The sequence below is a fragment of the Python bivittatus genome, unplaced genomic scaffold (assembly GCF_059951505.1).
Source record: "Python bivittatus isolate LINGU-HERP-01145 unplaced genomic scaffold, Pbiv_v1 ctg000980_np1212, whole genome shotgun sequence".
NCBI lineage: Eukaryota > Metazoa > Chordata > Lepidosauria > Squamata > Pythonidae > Python > Python bivittatus.
In genome coordinates this window covers 46,418,395-46,435,093 of record NW_028277125.1, presented here as the reverse complement: position 1 = coordinate 46,435,093, position 16,699 = coordinate 46,418,395, and the positions used below count along the sequence as shown (strand labels likewise).

Sequence of the window (16,699 nt, the reverse complement as noted above, 5' to 3'; positions counted from 1 at the left end):
TTTGAGAAAGAACTCCAAGAGTACAAATGGTTTTTTTAAAACACTATTTCTGAACTGTTCATTTTCCTTGTATTATGGATTCTGCTTTGAAAACCATATGCTTGATCAATATGTGTCTGTTTCTAAGCAAACAGAGAACAGCAAAGTAATGGCCCTTGATGGATCAAACCTAAACTGATACAAAGAACTGCAGACACAAATTGCAGGTTACAAATAGAATAGCTTAAGCTCCAAAATAGGTTTCTCACTCTGCTGCAATCTCCTTGTTTCAGAAAATTAATACTGCAAGAAAATAGGCTTGTGATCAAACAAGTCACATAGAAAGACACATGGATGCAATCTAGAGATAACATCCATAGGATTGGCACATGCAAAGATCTGAGGGTTTAGAAGGAGTACTTTTATGTAACTGCATGGGAAGACCAGGCATTTAAAAACAGATTAGTGTTCAAAGTACATCCCACACCTTTCCAGTAATCTTTATACCCTGCTTCTAAGGCAGGTCAGTACAATGATTTCGAAACTTCTGAAGACAGGAGGTTGAGGTTTAGAGTGAGTTATTTTACATCATCTATTGAGTTTATGGCTAAGCAGAAATTTGTATAATGACTTCCTGGTTCATAACTCATTCTCTTAGCTTCTACTATACCTCTGTGGAATCAAGCCATATCTTTTTTTACCCAGGGTGAGTATATTTTTCCTTCAGATCAGAGGTGAAGAACCTGTAGCTCAGTAACTCTGACCAACTCCCAGCAACTCTACCACTAGCCATACTGGTTGGGGTTGCTAACAGCTGTAGCACAGCATTACTGTATTTGGAGGGATATATAGAAGAGTATGGAAATGGCTTTGAAAAAAGGTAATCAACAGACATTTTGTTAAACACAGTTTAGTCCGGAAAGGGAGGAGGGAGTGAGAAACTCATGATTGCCCCACATCTTGATTCTCTTTGGTATAAGAGAGGGGAGAGATAATCTCTGACAGACTTTTCAACATTTGGTTATTATACTTTGCAACAATAAAGGAGAGTTTCAGGAGTCCTTGTGGAGTCTGCCATGGCCTAACTTGAAGGACTGGCATGGTATATGCTCCATATATTTGCTCTAGGTTAGCAAAGCACTGAAAATTGATTATTAAATGTGCTCCAAATAGCGTGAGGCCACAGCCTTCAACTTACTTGGATCACTATGGGAGGCCAAGAACACTTGCCTTCTCCAACCTAGTGACCTCCATAAGGTTTGGACTAGAACTTCAATCATCTGCAGGCAGCACAGCTGGAGCATTGTAGTACTACCTCCATAACTGTGAGAGCAACAATAAGTAGAGGTCACTAGGCTGGAAAGGTTGCTGTATATAGCCAAATATTTTGGAATATTTTTATACATTTCTATACTGCATATCATTAAAAGAATCTCAGAGTGGCTTACAGTTAAAAATTATGGCCTCTTAACCATATTTTTTCAACTCTGAGACTTTCCTTCAGTTGCAGTTCCCAACATTCAACCGTTGACTTTCCCATCATTTATGCAGGAAATACAGAAAACTGGTAGTGTGTGCTCTAAAGCAGGCTTAAATGTTTAATAATTTAAAATAAGCATTCCAATGCATTCCAAAATATCTAGACCCACCCCCCTTTCCAATAAAACCTAGAAGATAACATACATGCTCTGGCTTCACCTGTTTTGCCTTACTGTTTGGCCAGCTATGGCCCTTATTACTTTCCTAAAAGCTAAGTGCAGCCCAGAACCATCAAAAAGTTGTCCCCCTTTATAACAAAGGAAAACATAATTCAGAAAAACCAGCCTGTGTTTTTATCAGCACATAGTTTACCTACAACAGAAAAATCAGTAAAATGAAGACCTTCACTATTTTATAAGTGCAAAGGTGGCTTCTATAACACCAAAGCTAGACTGGTCTTTCTTCTTTGATTCTAGAGACTATTCAACTTTTGTTAAGAGTATAAATAAACCATGTTAGGATTTTCTTCCTAAGTCATGTGACTCCCATAGGCCTGCCCTATCCATCAATCTTTACATTTTCTCCTCAGAAAGCAGCAACAAGCCAGTCATCAAAGAAACCAGTCCCACAACTAAATCTCCCTGGGCCATGTTCTCCTCTGAGACCATAAAGCAAAGCAAAGACCTGTCAAGAGGTTCATAAACGCATACATTTTCTTTTTTTCTTGTTCTAGTCCATATACAAGTACAGTTAGGTTTTTAATCCAGAGCATTCTTCCTCATTCAATGCTGTGGAATGCTACTCAGCACAAAAATTACTCAGCTGACTAGACTAGCCTTTCTGGAAAGCCACAGAAGAATCTTCACCAGTGCTTTCTTGTGCCTGTTTTTGGGAGGCCTTTCATTGTCAGTTCCCTCTTTTCCTATTCTACAACCACTGCTCCTCCCGATTGTATCCACTGTGACCTGAAGAAATAAGTTGTCTTCATTCCTGTTAAAACAAAACATGTTTTATAGTAAAATAAGAGGCACTGCAAAACATGAAACAGTACCATGTAGCTAAGAGGATTTGAAATGTATTTAAAGAAATTAAAATCAAGGCTCTTTGATTGGAATGCATTGCCCCACAACTCAAGATCAGATCAGACAGACATCCTATACAGAATAATGTAGTAGACACATTATATGTATACTACACATTATAAAGTGGTATCAGTAAAATGGAACTCTGGACCACATCATCTGTTTGCAAATATGTGTGGGATTTCTTTTTTAACATTTCTCACTTGGATCAAAACACTTCCCCCTGTACAGAGAAAACTCACACAGTCTCCTCAGAATGAAAGCTTATCATATGCAGGAAAATTTTATAGAGGAAGTATTCCTTTACTTACGTTGTATGTATGTATGTATATTTATATGTACTGTATGAATTTGCAAAACTGGTATGTTGCTTGAATTGAAACTGACCCTGAGTGGCTTTCATACCCTATTTACATAAGTACAGTGAACATTATGTGCTAGGTATCATTTTAGTAGTACAGAATTTTGCTCAAATCTGAAAACTTCTCTCCAGGCCTAAATCTACAGCACGGCATATGCATTGCATGTACAGAGAATTCCAAGGGATGTTATATATCAAGCAGGAAGAATAAGCTAGGAAACACCAAGCTGGTTCAACAGAGAAAGGCCCTGGTTTTCCCACATAACATATAGGCCAATAATCTACTTCAAACATACAAAGTAGGTGGTAGGGGAGGGTGGGAGAGCTAGGAACACAAGGGCCCTGGGGAAGCCAGCACCTTTTATTCTTGTTCATATCCAATCACGATTGTTTCCTCCTCCTCCTCCCCCCCTCCCTCCACCTACTCTCCCTCTCTGTGTCTCTCATATCTCAATGCCAGAAAACCCACACCACTGTGTTTTGCAAGTGGTTCCAATGAACACCACACATGAGAAGGGACAGGGAGTCAGGATATTAAAAAAAAAAAAAAAAAGCAAAAAACACAAAAAAGCCAGGATTCTAAGCGAAACAGAGCCTCGGACACAGGAGAAGAAATGAATGAGAAAGAACCTTCAGAACAATGTAGACAATGCTAAAAAGCACGTCTTCTGCCCTTTTAATTAGTGGGAGGTCAGTGGGAATGTCAAGCTTTGCCATCAAGTTCCTCTTTTCAGAGGAGGAAATTAGACTTTTAAATGAAGGTGCTTTGGGCCTTTTTCAACAGGATTCATAGAGGGAAAAAGAATGGTTTACCATCCCTTTGCACTAAATGATATAAATGCATCTAGGGCCAGATAGATGCAGCACCAAAATTTATCACTGCCAAAGGAATGTCCACGGTCCTCCAAAACTGCATAGCTATATAAATCTGGATGGGGAATGGGACCAGTTATTCCAGAGAGAAGGCCAAATGGTCATCTTGTGAAATAGGACATAGCAAATTTTTGCCCTTCAATCAAGGTTTGTGGTGGCAGTAACCAACTATTCTCTGCTTTGCTCTTCATTCAAGCATAGCTTGATGAGGATGGGCATCAATGAAAGCCACAGGCTCTGATCTCCATTCTCCCATCTAACCACAAGGTCACTGAGGGTATTCACTTTTATTCCCATATGCTTTCTTTTTGTCAGATGGTTAAAGGGAGACGCAAACTAAAAATTAACATATATTTCTTCAAGTCTGATGTAGAAAAATATATCATGGGTCTACTTTGTAGGGATCAGGGAGTATTTGTATTTCTTTCAAATACAGAAGCTTTCTATGACTAAAAATCATTATGTTACACGTGCCATACTGGAAATATGGAATAGATACAAATCCAGGCTGTGCTCAAAAATACCTTTGCAGCTCTCAGCACAAGCAGCATTTTACAGATGAGAAATAATAGGCAAATGGCTAACCTATCGTGAGATACTAGAATTTTATCAAGGGGAATACAAAATAACATCAAGAGAAGAACTGGTGGCAGAGGTCATAGTTGCCAATGGTTTTCTTATTTACAGTTATTAGAAAGATTTAAAGTAGACAAAAGAGTTTATGGTTCTGAACATTGTAAGACTAAGTTTGAAATGGAATTATATACAAATGAACATGAAATTGTTGAAATGTATAAGCGTCTACTGAAATTTGAAACAGAAGAAGAACAAGTGAAAGAATGGGCTAAACATTTTGGTTATAATATATAGATGGAACAATAGGAAAATATGTGGTTGAAAGGATTGAAATTTACATTATGTTATAATCTTAAAGAGAATTTTTACAAAATGATGTACCATTGGTATATGTCACCAAAGAAATTGTCTAGGATGTATAAAGGCACTTCAAATTCATGCTGGAACAAGAAGGGACATTTTATCATGCTTGATGGACATGTAAAAAAGCTAGAAAATTTTGGATTCAAATACATACACTGATTCAGAGGATTTTAAAGATTAATATACAATTGAGACCAGAGTCTTTTTCTTGGGACTGATGGACAGTTAGAAAAAAGTCATGCAACTTTTTGATAACTGCAGCAAGATTGTATACACAAAGATAGAAAGATTTGGCCATAACTACAATGGAGGAATGGTTGGTGAAGATGATGGAACTTGCTGAGAGGGCCAAATTGACTTCCTTGATTAGAGGAAAGACAATATCTACGTTTATTGCTGACTGGAAACCCCTTATGGACTTTTTGCGGAAAACAGAAAAAAAGGAACTTATGATTTATGGTTTTGATGATTAGACAGGATAGATTATAGAAAGAGGAGAGTCATGTAACTTTAGGGAAAGAGGTAAATTTATAATTGTACTTATAACTGTTGTAAAGAGGATCAGACACCATTTCTTTGTATCTTTTTTCTTTTCCTTCTTTCCTTTCTTGCACTTTGTTTTCTCTTTGATTTTTTTTTCTTTCTTACTTTATATTAGTTTGTATTAGTTTTTATCTTCTGTTTTAAAACTTTTAATAAAATTATATATATATGAAAAAGACGACTTCTGTGACAACTGCCCCATTGCATGCCATCACACTAGTGTGGCCTGCTTGTTTTGTGAAACTCCATGTGCTTGATCCTCATCTATAGCTTCCTTTCACAGCATGTGTTTCATCCTGCCTATTTCCATGATGGCCCAGAATAAAGCCCATGGAAAAGTTTTGCAATTCCACAGTTCTTACTAGAAAAGTTGTCTAGGAAAAAGTGGGAAGAGAAATAATCCAACTTTATGGGCATACAAAATATTCCTTTTTTTTTAGTACAGGTTAAGAATCCTAAGATAACTTTGTCTTACATTTCTTTAGGTCAGACCTTTACTCTTGGGTAATATCCAGGAGGTAATTGGATGATTAGACCTTAATCTCCAAAATTTCTGTGAAACAGTCCTCCCTTCTATCTTACACATTTAATTTTCTGACTGCTAATTTCCACGAAAACAGAAGTCCAGCTCAAAGGAATGCAGAGGCTCTCCAAACCAGTCAGGAAACTAGCAAGAGGGAGAGGAGGCACGAGGTAGAGTTATTACAAACCATTAAAAAAGAGCATTTGGGAAGCATGGCCAAGATAGAGGGAAATGGCTGCATAGAACAGGGAAGGAGGAAGAACCATGGAAGTAGGAGAAAATCCAGGATGCAGCAAGCCAAGGGATTAGAAGGCCTTGCCAATTTTTCAGGGAAGAAAAAAAAGGGGGGTCTGCTGCGGGGAAGAAGGCCTGCAGCTTCACATTTAAAGTGATAGGCAGAGCAGAAAATGGAGCTGGGAAAACAGACAGCAACATGTTTTACAGGCCACCCAGAGACAGCTTGCCTGTGCAAAATTATAACTGTGACCTTATAAGCATTTCACCCACAAAAAGAAAGATGAAGACAGAATGCAACTGGGGGAGAGGGAGAAGAAAGGATGACCATGTTAAATCATGCTTAGGCCATACTACTACTCTTTATACTGAACGATTTTTAAACAACGACACTTCAGCACAGCTCCCGGATGAAAGAATGCCTTAGAGCCGCACTCTTGCCCATTTTGTTTTCTCTCACATGCTGGTTCCTGCATCTGGTTTGGGTGGAGCTGGTGTAAATCTGCCTTTTTAAACACAAAAAAAGCACTGGGCCTCTTTGGGGCCAGGTAACGCAATTCCTGCCAGAATGTACTTGCGCACAAAGGCCATCTTCCGTGACCCCCCTCTGCTACTGGCAATGCAGCCAAATGGAGGGAGGATGGGGGAGGCATTTGATGAGAGCATGAACCGCCAATCTGCAGGACATAAACTGACTGCTCCTGGCCTCCACAGGCAAGGCAAGCCAGACCTGGCCATGCTGAGGGTTCAGGCAACCTCTCCCTCTGCTTCCTTTGTCCATTTGCCACATTATCATTAGAATTCAAGCCTAGATCACTTCCTGAAAATGCTGCTCTGAATGTTCTTCCCTTACAAAAATCTATTTGCTTTGGGCAAACTCAACATCTTTTCCCCCATTTTGAATGAACGTGAACAGCACTGGGTTTTTTTCTCTTTCATTGCAGATATGGGATACGTCAGATGCAATTCAGGGTGTTTCAGAGTCTGAAGAGTCTTTCTTTCATACTTGGTAGACAGAACAGAATATTTCTTTTGCACAAAAATCTAAGTATATAGTCTCTTGATATAAACAGGCAATATTTTTTTCAAACTAAATATTTACAGTTTACTTCTGTCCCTGTCAATATTGTAATTATCTTGCATCTCTTGTCTTATATACCTCAGTACTATGAAATTTCTTATACATAAGCAAAACTACCCATGGCTGATAAAAATGGTACAAGTACTGTATACCTATTGTGGAAACAAATCCAACATCCTTAACTAATTCAAACAAGCCCCCTAAAAGTTACCCAGTTCTAAGAGGCAGGCTTTAATTTCCTTCATTAGTGTAGACCTCACTTAACTTTTCCCAAGACTTTCCCCATTGCTCTTGGAATGTCTGCATTTCACTTCATAACATTTCCAAATTCCCATTTAATTCATTTCCTTTACTTGCAGTCTTCCTTCTACTATGATGGAAAACTTAAGGAAATAAAATACTGATTCTGTTTAAAGCCTAGTGCATAGGCATTAAGAAAACTGTGCAATCTGTGTCAATGTGCAAAAGAGAAAGAAGTCCAGGATAGCACTGCATAGATGCATATGGACAGTATTTAAAAATTGTTAAAAAGGGAAGTTAGACAATGACTGAGATGAAGAATATTCCAGGATGTTAGTGAAGGAGACACATGAAGGATATTATGGAAAGATTGATGTTCTTTAATGAAGGACACTGGAGAGAAACTTTATTCAGAGACAGGAAGAGGTGTAGACTACATGAGTTATTGATGGATATTGATTGAATATGCCACCAACAATATGCAAGGCATACACAAAAATAAAATTTCCAAAAGCAGCAAGTCCATGTTTCATTTCACTTGTAATTTAAAATTCAGTATTAAAAGAGAAAAAACGTAATATGCACTCATGAAAAGGACAAAATATAAGTTATACATGCTTGGCTTAATGGATATAAACAAAGCAGTTATAGAAAGACTGGTGGATGCCCACCTCTCTTACAAGCATGGGTTTACTCAGCAGGTCACATCTTATGAAAATGTACATGCAAATTAAATTGTAAAGTTAACCTCAGTTAAAGGCATCCTCAGAACTTTGAATGGTCGAGATAGGCTAGTAGCATACATAAGTTTAAAAAGACCAGTGGTAAGCCAAGTTAGCACTTTTCATGAGAGAATATTTTGAAAGCTAAGTTGGACAAAACTAAGAGAAGCAGAAACTTTTTCCCAGCAATACACTAAGGTCAACATGCAGTGGTTTTATTCTTTACTATACAATTGGAATCATAACCAAGAATTGCCCACCCCAACCAAGGACACAGAGTTGGAAATCAACAGATTTCCAGACAATGTCTGCTTATTCAGGGAAATCCCACCAGACATTCTGGGATGACTTTTGACTAACTCACTTTGTATGCAGCCTGACTACCAACAGCAAGGTCCAAAATGAATATAGGTTTCTACATTATATGATGGATGGGAATGAAGGAAGGACACAAGGTAAAATTCTAGAAAAAGATGGGTGTGGACATAACTAAAAATTCCAGAAAATTGACTCATTAACGAGAAGCAAGCTCTGAATTGAACTGTTAGTGGGATTTGCCAGTCTCAGTTCATTAGTCATGTCATCGCCAAACCTCTCCTAGATTTTGGGAAAAAGACATCTTTTCTGCTTGAGCCAACATTCCTCCCTCTTTCTCCCTTATAGCTGTCTATAAATAGAAAGGAAGGAGGGGGAGGGGAGAAGCCAATCCTATGAGTTTCTCAATAGCTTTGCCGGATCTTCCCTTCTTCCTGTATGGGTGTGGTAGAACCACCAGCAGCTCAACTGAGGTATTTGGCTTCTCCTCTTCTCCCCCCACCCCACCCACAAAAAAGTAGAGGGGAGAAAAATAACCTTCCTGTTCAAACTCACTCTTTCTACTCAAAACACATACCTCCATCCCAACCACAAGACGACTATTTCTCCAACTGGAAAATAATAAGAAAGCAATTTTATTTATGGCTTCTTCACTCCCCCATTTTAGCAGCTAAATGGTGAGTCATTTTGGCAACACTGGAATACAAAAAAGTTGTCTCTGTTTTACAGCCACTGCTGTTCATTTGTTGTTAAATATTTATCCTACACAATGATGCTTGAAAGGAATCTGTGGACCTGTTTGTGCAGATTTTTTAGTAGATTTTGAAGCAATTGGATCATATCAGAGACAGAAGACAGGGGCCTCCTCAGGCAAGAAAAAGAGAAAAGGCCCAGCCAGCCAGTCTTTACATGCAGGTGTTGTCACACAGCTGTTCCTCAGTCTGACTTTTGCCACATACTCAAGATCACACCCTTAAACTCAGTATTAATCCAGAGTAAACACCACTCCCTGGTTCCAGCCTCATGATCACCAATACAGATTACAACCTCATTTCGTAGATAAACATGCATGAAGGGAAGTGATGACACAGAGGAAAAGTCTACCATAAATAGTCATTTTTAATGTTGTCAAAAGCTAGCTAAACTACTTTAGGTGATCTTACGACTATAGTCCAATCAGTCGTCATGGCTTTGTATTTTAACCTTTTGTCCAACTTCCATGTATAGAAGAATCCCCCCTCCAAAGACCTGTCGAATTTCAGCCTACTGTCAGAAACCACTGGGATGTCAGAAATTAAAGAAACTTACACTCCAAACTATATGCTCATGGCAATGCTGGCTGGAATTTAAAGGAATATAGGAGAAAACATCTGGTGAGCACCAGATTGACCATCCTACCTTTACTGCACTGTCAAGGTACAAAATATCAATTTGAAGCTGCTGGGGTTCTTCCAGTTACATTCCCTTGACCTGCAACTAAAGGATGGCTTCTCTGGGGAATATCTTTTGTTCCATCTAAATGAATGCGAAGAGATTATCTCATAACTCCCTTCGTAGCATGAAGTCCAGGTAGGACAAAGGGATGAGCATGAAGTCTAGGTAGGAGAAAGGGATGAGTTCATATGTATTTCTCCTTTCTAGGAAGTTGGCCAGAAAGGAGGATGGGAGGGAGGGAAGAAGAATGGTGATTTGACACCGACAAGTCTTACAAAATAGCAGGACTGCAATGTAATAAAGTCCTTGCACCCAACCCCTGGGAACAAAGCTGCTTAAAACCAGATTTCAGTACTATACAGTACTTTCAACCTTCAAGTCCACTGGCTTTTCTGTCCATCCCATTCCTTTATGATAGCAGCAAAGGGGTTGAGTCAGTAGAAAAGGTTCCTAGAGTAAACCAAAGGACACTGTAATGGGCATTTTATTTTGAAAGTAATAAGGAAAAGGGGAAATTGCTGAAAATTCTACAGCTTCACTTACTGCACCACTGAGAAGAGTCTACCCTATATAGAATTTTATATCTGCTAATAAGCCTGTACTTATCTCTAACGGTACACAATGATCCACAGCTTTAGCAGATTTCCTCCTATCGTGAGATTTGCAAAGTAATGAGATTTAAATAACTATTTTTCACAAGGAAAAAAAAGGTATAAGACCATTGTTACACCACCACCCCTATTTTATACCTTATTGTTTAAGTAACTACAGTTACATTGAAAGACACCTCCCCACCACACACATTCCCATTGCTTTATCCCTCCCCTCCCCTCCCCTCCCCCAACATCCTGTGCAGTAGAGGCCTGTTTCCCTTGATGCATTTCTAAGGAGGCCTGAAAAGATAATGTCAGCTTTTGTTTATTTCTTCATTTTCACATCTAAGAAACGAGAACAGTACCCGGCCTTAGTATATAGAACAACCTGCAGTAAATCTTGTTGGAGCAATGGAAGGGCATATTCCGTAGGCCTTGCAAAAAAAGAAAAAAGGCAAAAAACCAAAACAAAACCACCACCTCTGCCTCTGCTTAACTAAAAAGAAAGGTCACCTTTGGGTGGAATGGTTCATTTTATTATTGCAAAAGGTTACATTTGAGCAAAAGGAGCAACATTTTAAAAATTTATTTTAAAAATAACATGAGGATAAAACTGTTCCTAGCAGAATTAAGGAGCAGAGCGAATGAAACAATATTAACCTTGTTGATGTGCAATCAAGAAAACAGTAAGAAACAAGCTTTCACTGCACTTTCAGTTACTGTTTATCATTTGGTGTCAATGGTTCCTCTTTGGCCTCTGATCAAGACTGGCACAAAGTAAACAATAGCGGATGGTAACCAAAGAACTGGGGGGCTAGAAGGAGAAGAAACTGGTTGCTCCCTGAAGTAGAGAACTAATTGCTTGATGTTCTTTTGTACAGCACCAAGCACTAAACTGGCCAAAGATATTTTGCTGCCGGGGCAAAAGACAGCTTAGTAATTTAATTTATAGGAAAAGGCTTTATTTTGCTTTTCTAATAAAAACAGTCAGATATCCTCCTCTATTCCACTTAAGCTGATTATGTGACAGCGTTCACCACCTCAGCTGAAAGCATTAGACTATCTGGACAGGGAGCAGGGTGGGCCACAGGGTACTCATAGTAACGTACCCCAACAGAAGGGAAAGGCCAGGGGGCTGCGCTCAGGACCCCCTCCTCAACAACTCCCATCCACCATCTGAGAAAACGGGTTGCCTAATGATGAGGTTGGCCCCGTCAAACTCACCAGTTGTACTCTGCAATCAAGAAGAAAGCTGCCTTTAAGAGTGAAGCAACGTTCCCACTTACCCTGATCTCATTGCGCCGGATCTCCACGTCACATACTGAGTGCCCTTGGTGTGCACCGCTGTAGTAGCAACAGAACTGGCAAACAGCAACCTGTTCGGCCTCGCAGTGATACAGCCGGTAAGCATTGTGCTGGGGGCAACTCCAGGCCCTGACGTCATCTGCCTCCACCAGGAGGTGCCCACGTGCTGTGGAGGGCTGCTGCAGGTGTGTCTGAACGTGGGACTGACAGCACGGAGCTTCGCACCTTAGACAGATCTTCTGTGCAGGCAAAGGTGGCCCACGGCGGCAGAAGACACAATGTAAGACTGAGGGAGTCTTTTCCAAATTGAGAGAGTTGAACTTCTCCACAATGTTGGTCAATTTTAAGTTCTTTTCAAGGTTGGGCTTCTGGTTGTAGGCCTGGTTACACTCAGGACAACGCACTAGCCCCGACTCTTTGGCCCAAGCCTCTCCTATGCATCCCCTACAGAAATTGTGCTTACAAGGAAGTTGGACAGGTTCCACAAAGACATGCAGACAAATGGGGCATATAAGCTCCTCTTCAAAACAGTTCTTCCAGTTTTCAGCCATGTCTCACCCCGGTCAGAATTTTTGTTTTAATCTCTTGTTAAAAAGTCAGTTTTTGGTCTACTAAAGCAGATGATGATGAGTTTCCACTTTTGCAACAGAAAGGCCACTAAGTTGCTAATGAACCAAAAAAGTTAAGAATGCAATTAATGTAGATCTCCTAAAATTTGAAGCAATATACTCCCAGTAACAACCCCAATTGTCTAAAATGAAATTAACGATCAGTATTAAAATTGCAGAATAGATACTTCTAAAGTTTGAAACCAAACTTTCTTAATTCTTACAAAGTTTTTACTTCTGATTCTGAAAAGCAAAAGTAAAACTTACCGAGAATTGAAAAAAATCCATACAAAATCCAGAAGGAAGTCCAAATGCCATATAAACCTCCTACGTTAAACACTCCTAATTATCACTTTTTGACCATTTAATATCTGAAAGGAATTTGTATCTCTCTTGACTAAACTCAAGACTCCCCTTTCAATTATTTTCCTCCGTAAGAAATTAGAATTTGAGTCTTTAATTCAATCATTAAAAAGCTGGAGATAAATCCATATGCAAAGAGGGGGAAAAAAGCAGCTAGCTTCTAATGCAGCTGAATGGTGCAAAAAGATATTTTTTTCTTGGCTTTGGGACAGTGCAATCTCAGTAGGAAGACGGTCAATCACTCGGATGAAATTCCAGCCCAGAGCCAAAAGGACCCTCCCATCCTTTGCTCCCTTTACAAACAGGAATGAGAAGAAGAAAAATACTTGTAAAAAACTCTACTCCAAAGAATAATAATAGCCAAAGACAAATTCAACGAAAAGAAAACCTATTCCAATACTCTCTGGAATTCTGATCTCAAGATTTGTCTTGTTTTTTATCTTTCATAAGACTAAGGTAGAAACAATACTCCCAACTCCAAAATCCTCAGCCTTTTGGAGAGTGATGGTTTGCTCTCGCTGGAAGGAAAACAAGTATGCCTTGATCAAACTGAAAAGGAATTTCTCAACTGCTAATGAAAAGCCCAGCCCCCGCCTCTTTCCCTTTGCTTCTCTGTTTTCCTTCTGACATGAAAGCTATTTCTCCTTTTGGAACCAGCCTGCAAGGGGGTGGGAGGAGAAGAGGAAGACAGACAAGAGCTAGAAGGGAACTGCTGAAATGTACAATTCCAAGAGGACCTACTCAGTCCTCAGCCATTTTGAGTTGATTTTATTTTTAATTGGTGGGATTTAGGGGAGAAAAATAGAAACAAATGTGTTAAGGACAAGGGAGGGGAGCTGGTGAATGGCACCACCCTGTAAAGTGTGCGCCTGATGGGGGAAAGAGAGAGACACACACAAGGAGCAGGAGAGAAGCAGAGTACTCTAAATTGGGTTTATATAGCCGCAGCTGTTGTCTTTTAGCTTTTATTATCAGATCAAAGAAACCCCTACATGCTCCCCACAACCATGTCCAGCCATCTTGGGTCTCTTCTGCCCCGCTTTTAAGTAAAAATCTATTTTTAAAAATATGTGTATCTACACCTTTCTTCAGCACCTCTCTTCTTCAGCTCCCTCCCTCTGTCACAACAACAGAATGAGCTAGCAGACCAACGGATCAGACCTGTGCCATATAAAAAAGAAACAACACGAAACACAGCCACAATTTCAGCCTAACAGAGAAAAGGAAAATTAAGCGGGGGGAGGGGGGCTGCTATCACCACACTATCGCACACAAGGAAGACAAGAACGAATATGGGAATTCCGGAGCAGGAAAATAGGGTGATAAATTAAAAAGCAGGTCCATTTATCGATTAAGATCCAGTACAGAAAGCCTAGATGGATTTTTAAAAATCCTTTCCCCATTCAAGGCAGAGGAGTGAAGAATCTAAGCTAAGAAGCTCTGCCTGCTTCGCAAAGATTTTCCCCCTACAGATACAGCCAATTAAAAACCTTACAACCTCCTCCCCCTCCAAGGTTTGCAATATAAAGCAGGTCCGAAGTAGGGAGTGGATGGCCCAATACAACCAATTAAATGAAGTATGCTGAGCAGATCGAAGGGGTCGCTATCAAGGTGAAGGGAAGCTGGCCCCGGAAACAGGCAGAGATGCTCTTCCCCTCCGCTTCTCCCGGAATGGCGAAGGCGCGTTAGGGTCGAGGTGCAAGAGAGGAAGAACGGGAGTATGAAGGAACTCAAGGGCGGAAAGATGACTAAAGATCAAGGGCGCATCGCAGGATTCCCCCCGGCGTGGATTAAAGGAACAGGAGCTCAATCCGACCCCGGCTTCTCAGCTAAAAAGCGGCAGGGCCCCTTTAACGCACGGTTGTCAATCGATCGATCAATCAATCGACTCCGATGAATAACAAACGTGGAGCCTCAAGAAGCGCAAGGACAAAAAAGGGGGGGGAGGGGAGGAATCGCCGCGCAGTCCGGAGGAAGCCGCTCTCCTAGCTCGGGGCCTCGCCTGGGTTCAGTCCCTCCTTCCTGCCGGGTTTGCGCCCACCCTAGCCGCAGTCAGCGCCAGCCATTCGCTCCCGGGCTCGGTGGACCCTCGACGGCGACGATGGCTGCTCGCACCGCTCCTGCCGCCGCCGCCGCGCTGCTCCTCAACCCCTTCTCCAGGGCCTCACGTGACCGCCACAATTTGATACATTAAACACAACGCGTCCGGCCTCTCTTAAAGGGGCAACGGCGGCTCCGGCGTAGCTTGGCCTTGCAGGCCTCTCGCCTGGCGCCCGCCTTTCTACTTACTGAGCGAGCGGCACCGCTAGGAGGCCCGTTGCTGCGCCTGAGGAGAGCCAGCCATTGCTGAGCTCCCCTCTCTTCGCTTGCCTTTGCTGGATGTCACGGTATGACTGAGTCATAGTGGGCTGCTCCCGCCACCTCCGAGGGGAGGGGAAAAGCGTGGCTGGGGCTGCCAATTTAATAGGCGCAGGAGGCTCTTTTTCTTCCCGGTGCCGGCAGCAGGCGTCCCAGCTGGGCTGTCCGGGGTGGCCATTGCAGAATTCAGCGGAAGGCGCAGATGAAGGGAGCCTCTCGCTGCAGTTCCAGACTTCGGAAGAGGCTTTGGGCCTCGGTTGGCGATGCCGTGGGTTAAAACGAGGTGGCTTTGCGTGCCAGTCAGGGTGCTTTTAACACTGCTGCCCCTGCCCTTTCCCGGCCTTTAGAAAGGAATATGGTGCTTGTGGCAGGAGATGCATGCTTGCTTGCCAACATGCTTTTTCTGATCCTCGTAGCATCGCTGAGTTTTGCACGCTGCTGTTGGTATCATTACTACTGCCAAAAACACCAGGGGAACGAGGAGAAAATGGCACTTTCTCTACAATATTAAAACTTGCCGGTGCCCTGTCCTCAAAGTCCTGCTAGACAGAAGAGGATATTTTAAATTCTGCATTGCTGTGCTATCCCATCTGGCTCGTAGAAGTCATCGTCTTTCATGTTACTCCATAATTTACCTTTGATGGATTGCCACCATTGTGTCAGACCCTAGTGATACAGTGATGGCCTGGAAATAGCTCATCGTTGGGTGGGGGAGAAATGGGGAAGTCCAAGAGTCGCAGGATTTCTATGCTCGACGTAGTTCAGTTGTTTAACTATAGTATACAGATATGGAACTGATTACGAGTAAAAGAGTGTGCCTTCTACTAAATGGACAGCTTGAAAGGAAAAGGTTATTACAATTCTTTACTTGAGGACGTGTTATTGCCCTTGGAAGTTAATTTGGTTTCTCTGTTTTTTATAAAGGGAGTGAAGATAAGGGATTTCTCTCCATCATGCTGCATTATCAGTCCTATTCAGTGTTATACGTTTATTTTAATGCTGCTAAGACCTATTTGAGTGGAGGGCATAGTACGTTACAGATGTTTTATTAAATTTAGCAGAGTTTTATTTTGCTCTCTGGCTGAAAAATCTCCCTAAATGGCTTGTAAAGGTCATAAATAAGAACCCTTCTGCCTGCAGTTTAAAAGGGAGATATAGGCTTACACAACACAGAGTCACAGTTATCTTAACTATGGTTTATTAAATCACAATAACTTGGGTTCACAAAACGATCAGAAACCATAGTTTGTACAGCACACTAAGCAAGAATAAACCAAACCACATGCTGCTACCGTTTATTGTGTGAACACATTTCCAGAAAGGGATTGAAAGAGAGGAAGAAAAAGACAAAATGAGCCTCCAGATTCTTAGCTGAAGTTCCGGAAGCACGATGATGAATCTGGATCGAAGCGCAACGGAAGTGCTGCTGCTGCTGCTTTTCCCTCTGCTGGCCTCAGCGATGGCCGCTGGTAGCCAGCAGGAGGGAAGGCTGTTAAAACTCCCCCCCCCCCGTACATCGGAGGGCGGTTAACGGCTGCTTGATGCTCTCTCTAATGAAGGTTGATCTAAGCTGTGCTGTCATGTAACACCAAACAAGCATACCTGATATGCCCCTTTGTGTGCTTTCATGTGTTAAGTAATATCTAGTACTTGATTTCTAGCTATTC

The 16,699-nt window shown here is 41.3% G+C and overlaps 1 protein-coding gene across 4 annotated transcripts in view; it reads right to left on the bottom strand.

Annotated features, from left to right (window-relative positions):
• Positions 1 to 15,069, bottom strand: part of TRIM8 (tripartite motif containing 8) — a 56,919-nt gene extending 41,850 nt beyond the window's left edge. Inside the window, exons 1-3 of one of the 4 annotated variants that reach the window (XM_007421032.4) lie at positions 14,716 to 14,815; positions 12,579 to 12,967; positions 11,685 to 12,368 (exon numbers count right to left, since the gene is read on the bottom strand). In XM_007421032.4, the coding sequence (XP_007421094.1) occupies positions 11,685 to 12,254 (570 nt within the window). In that variant the 5' untranslated portion in view covers positions 12,255 to 12,368; positions 12,579 to 12,967; positions 14,716 to 14,815. Of the gene's footprint in view, positions 1 to 11,684; positions 12,369 to 12,578; positions 14,816 to 14,963 lie in introns of those variants that run through there. The other 3 variants (XM_088132565.1, XM_007421034.4, XM_007421031.4) reach the window with 3 other exon arrangements.
• Positions 15,070 to 16,699: the final 1,630 nt, after the last annotated feature.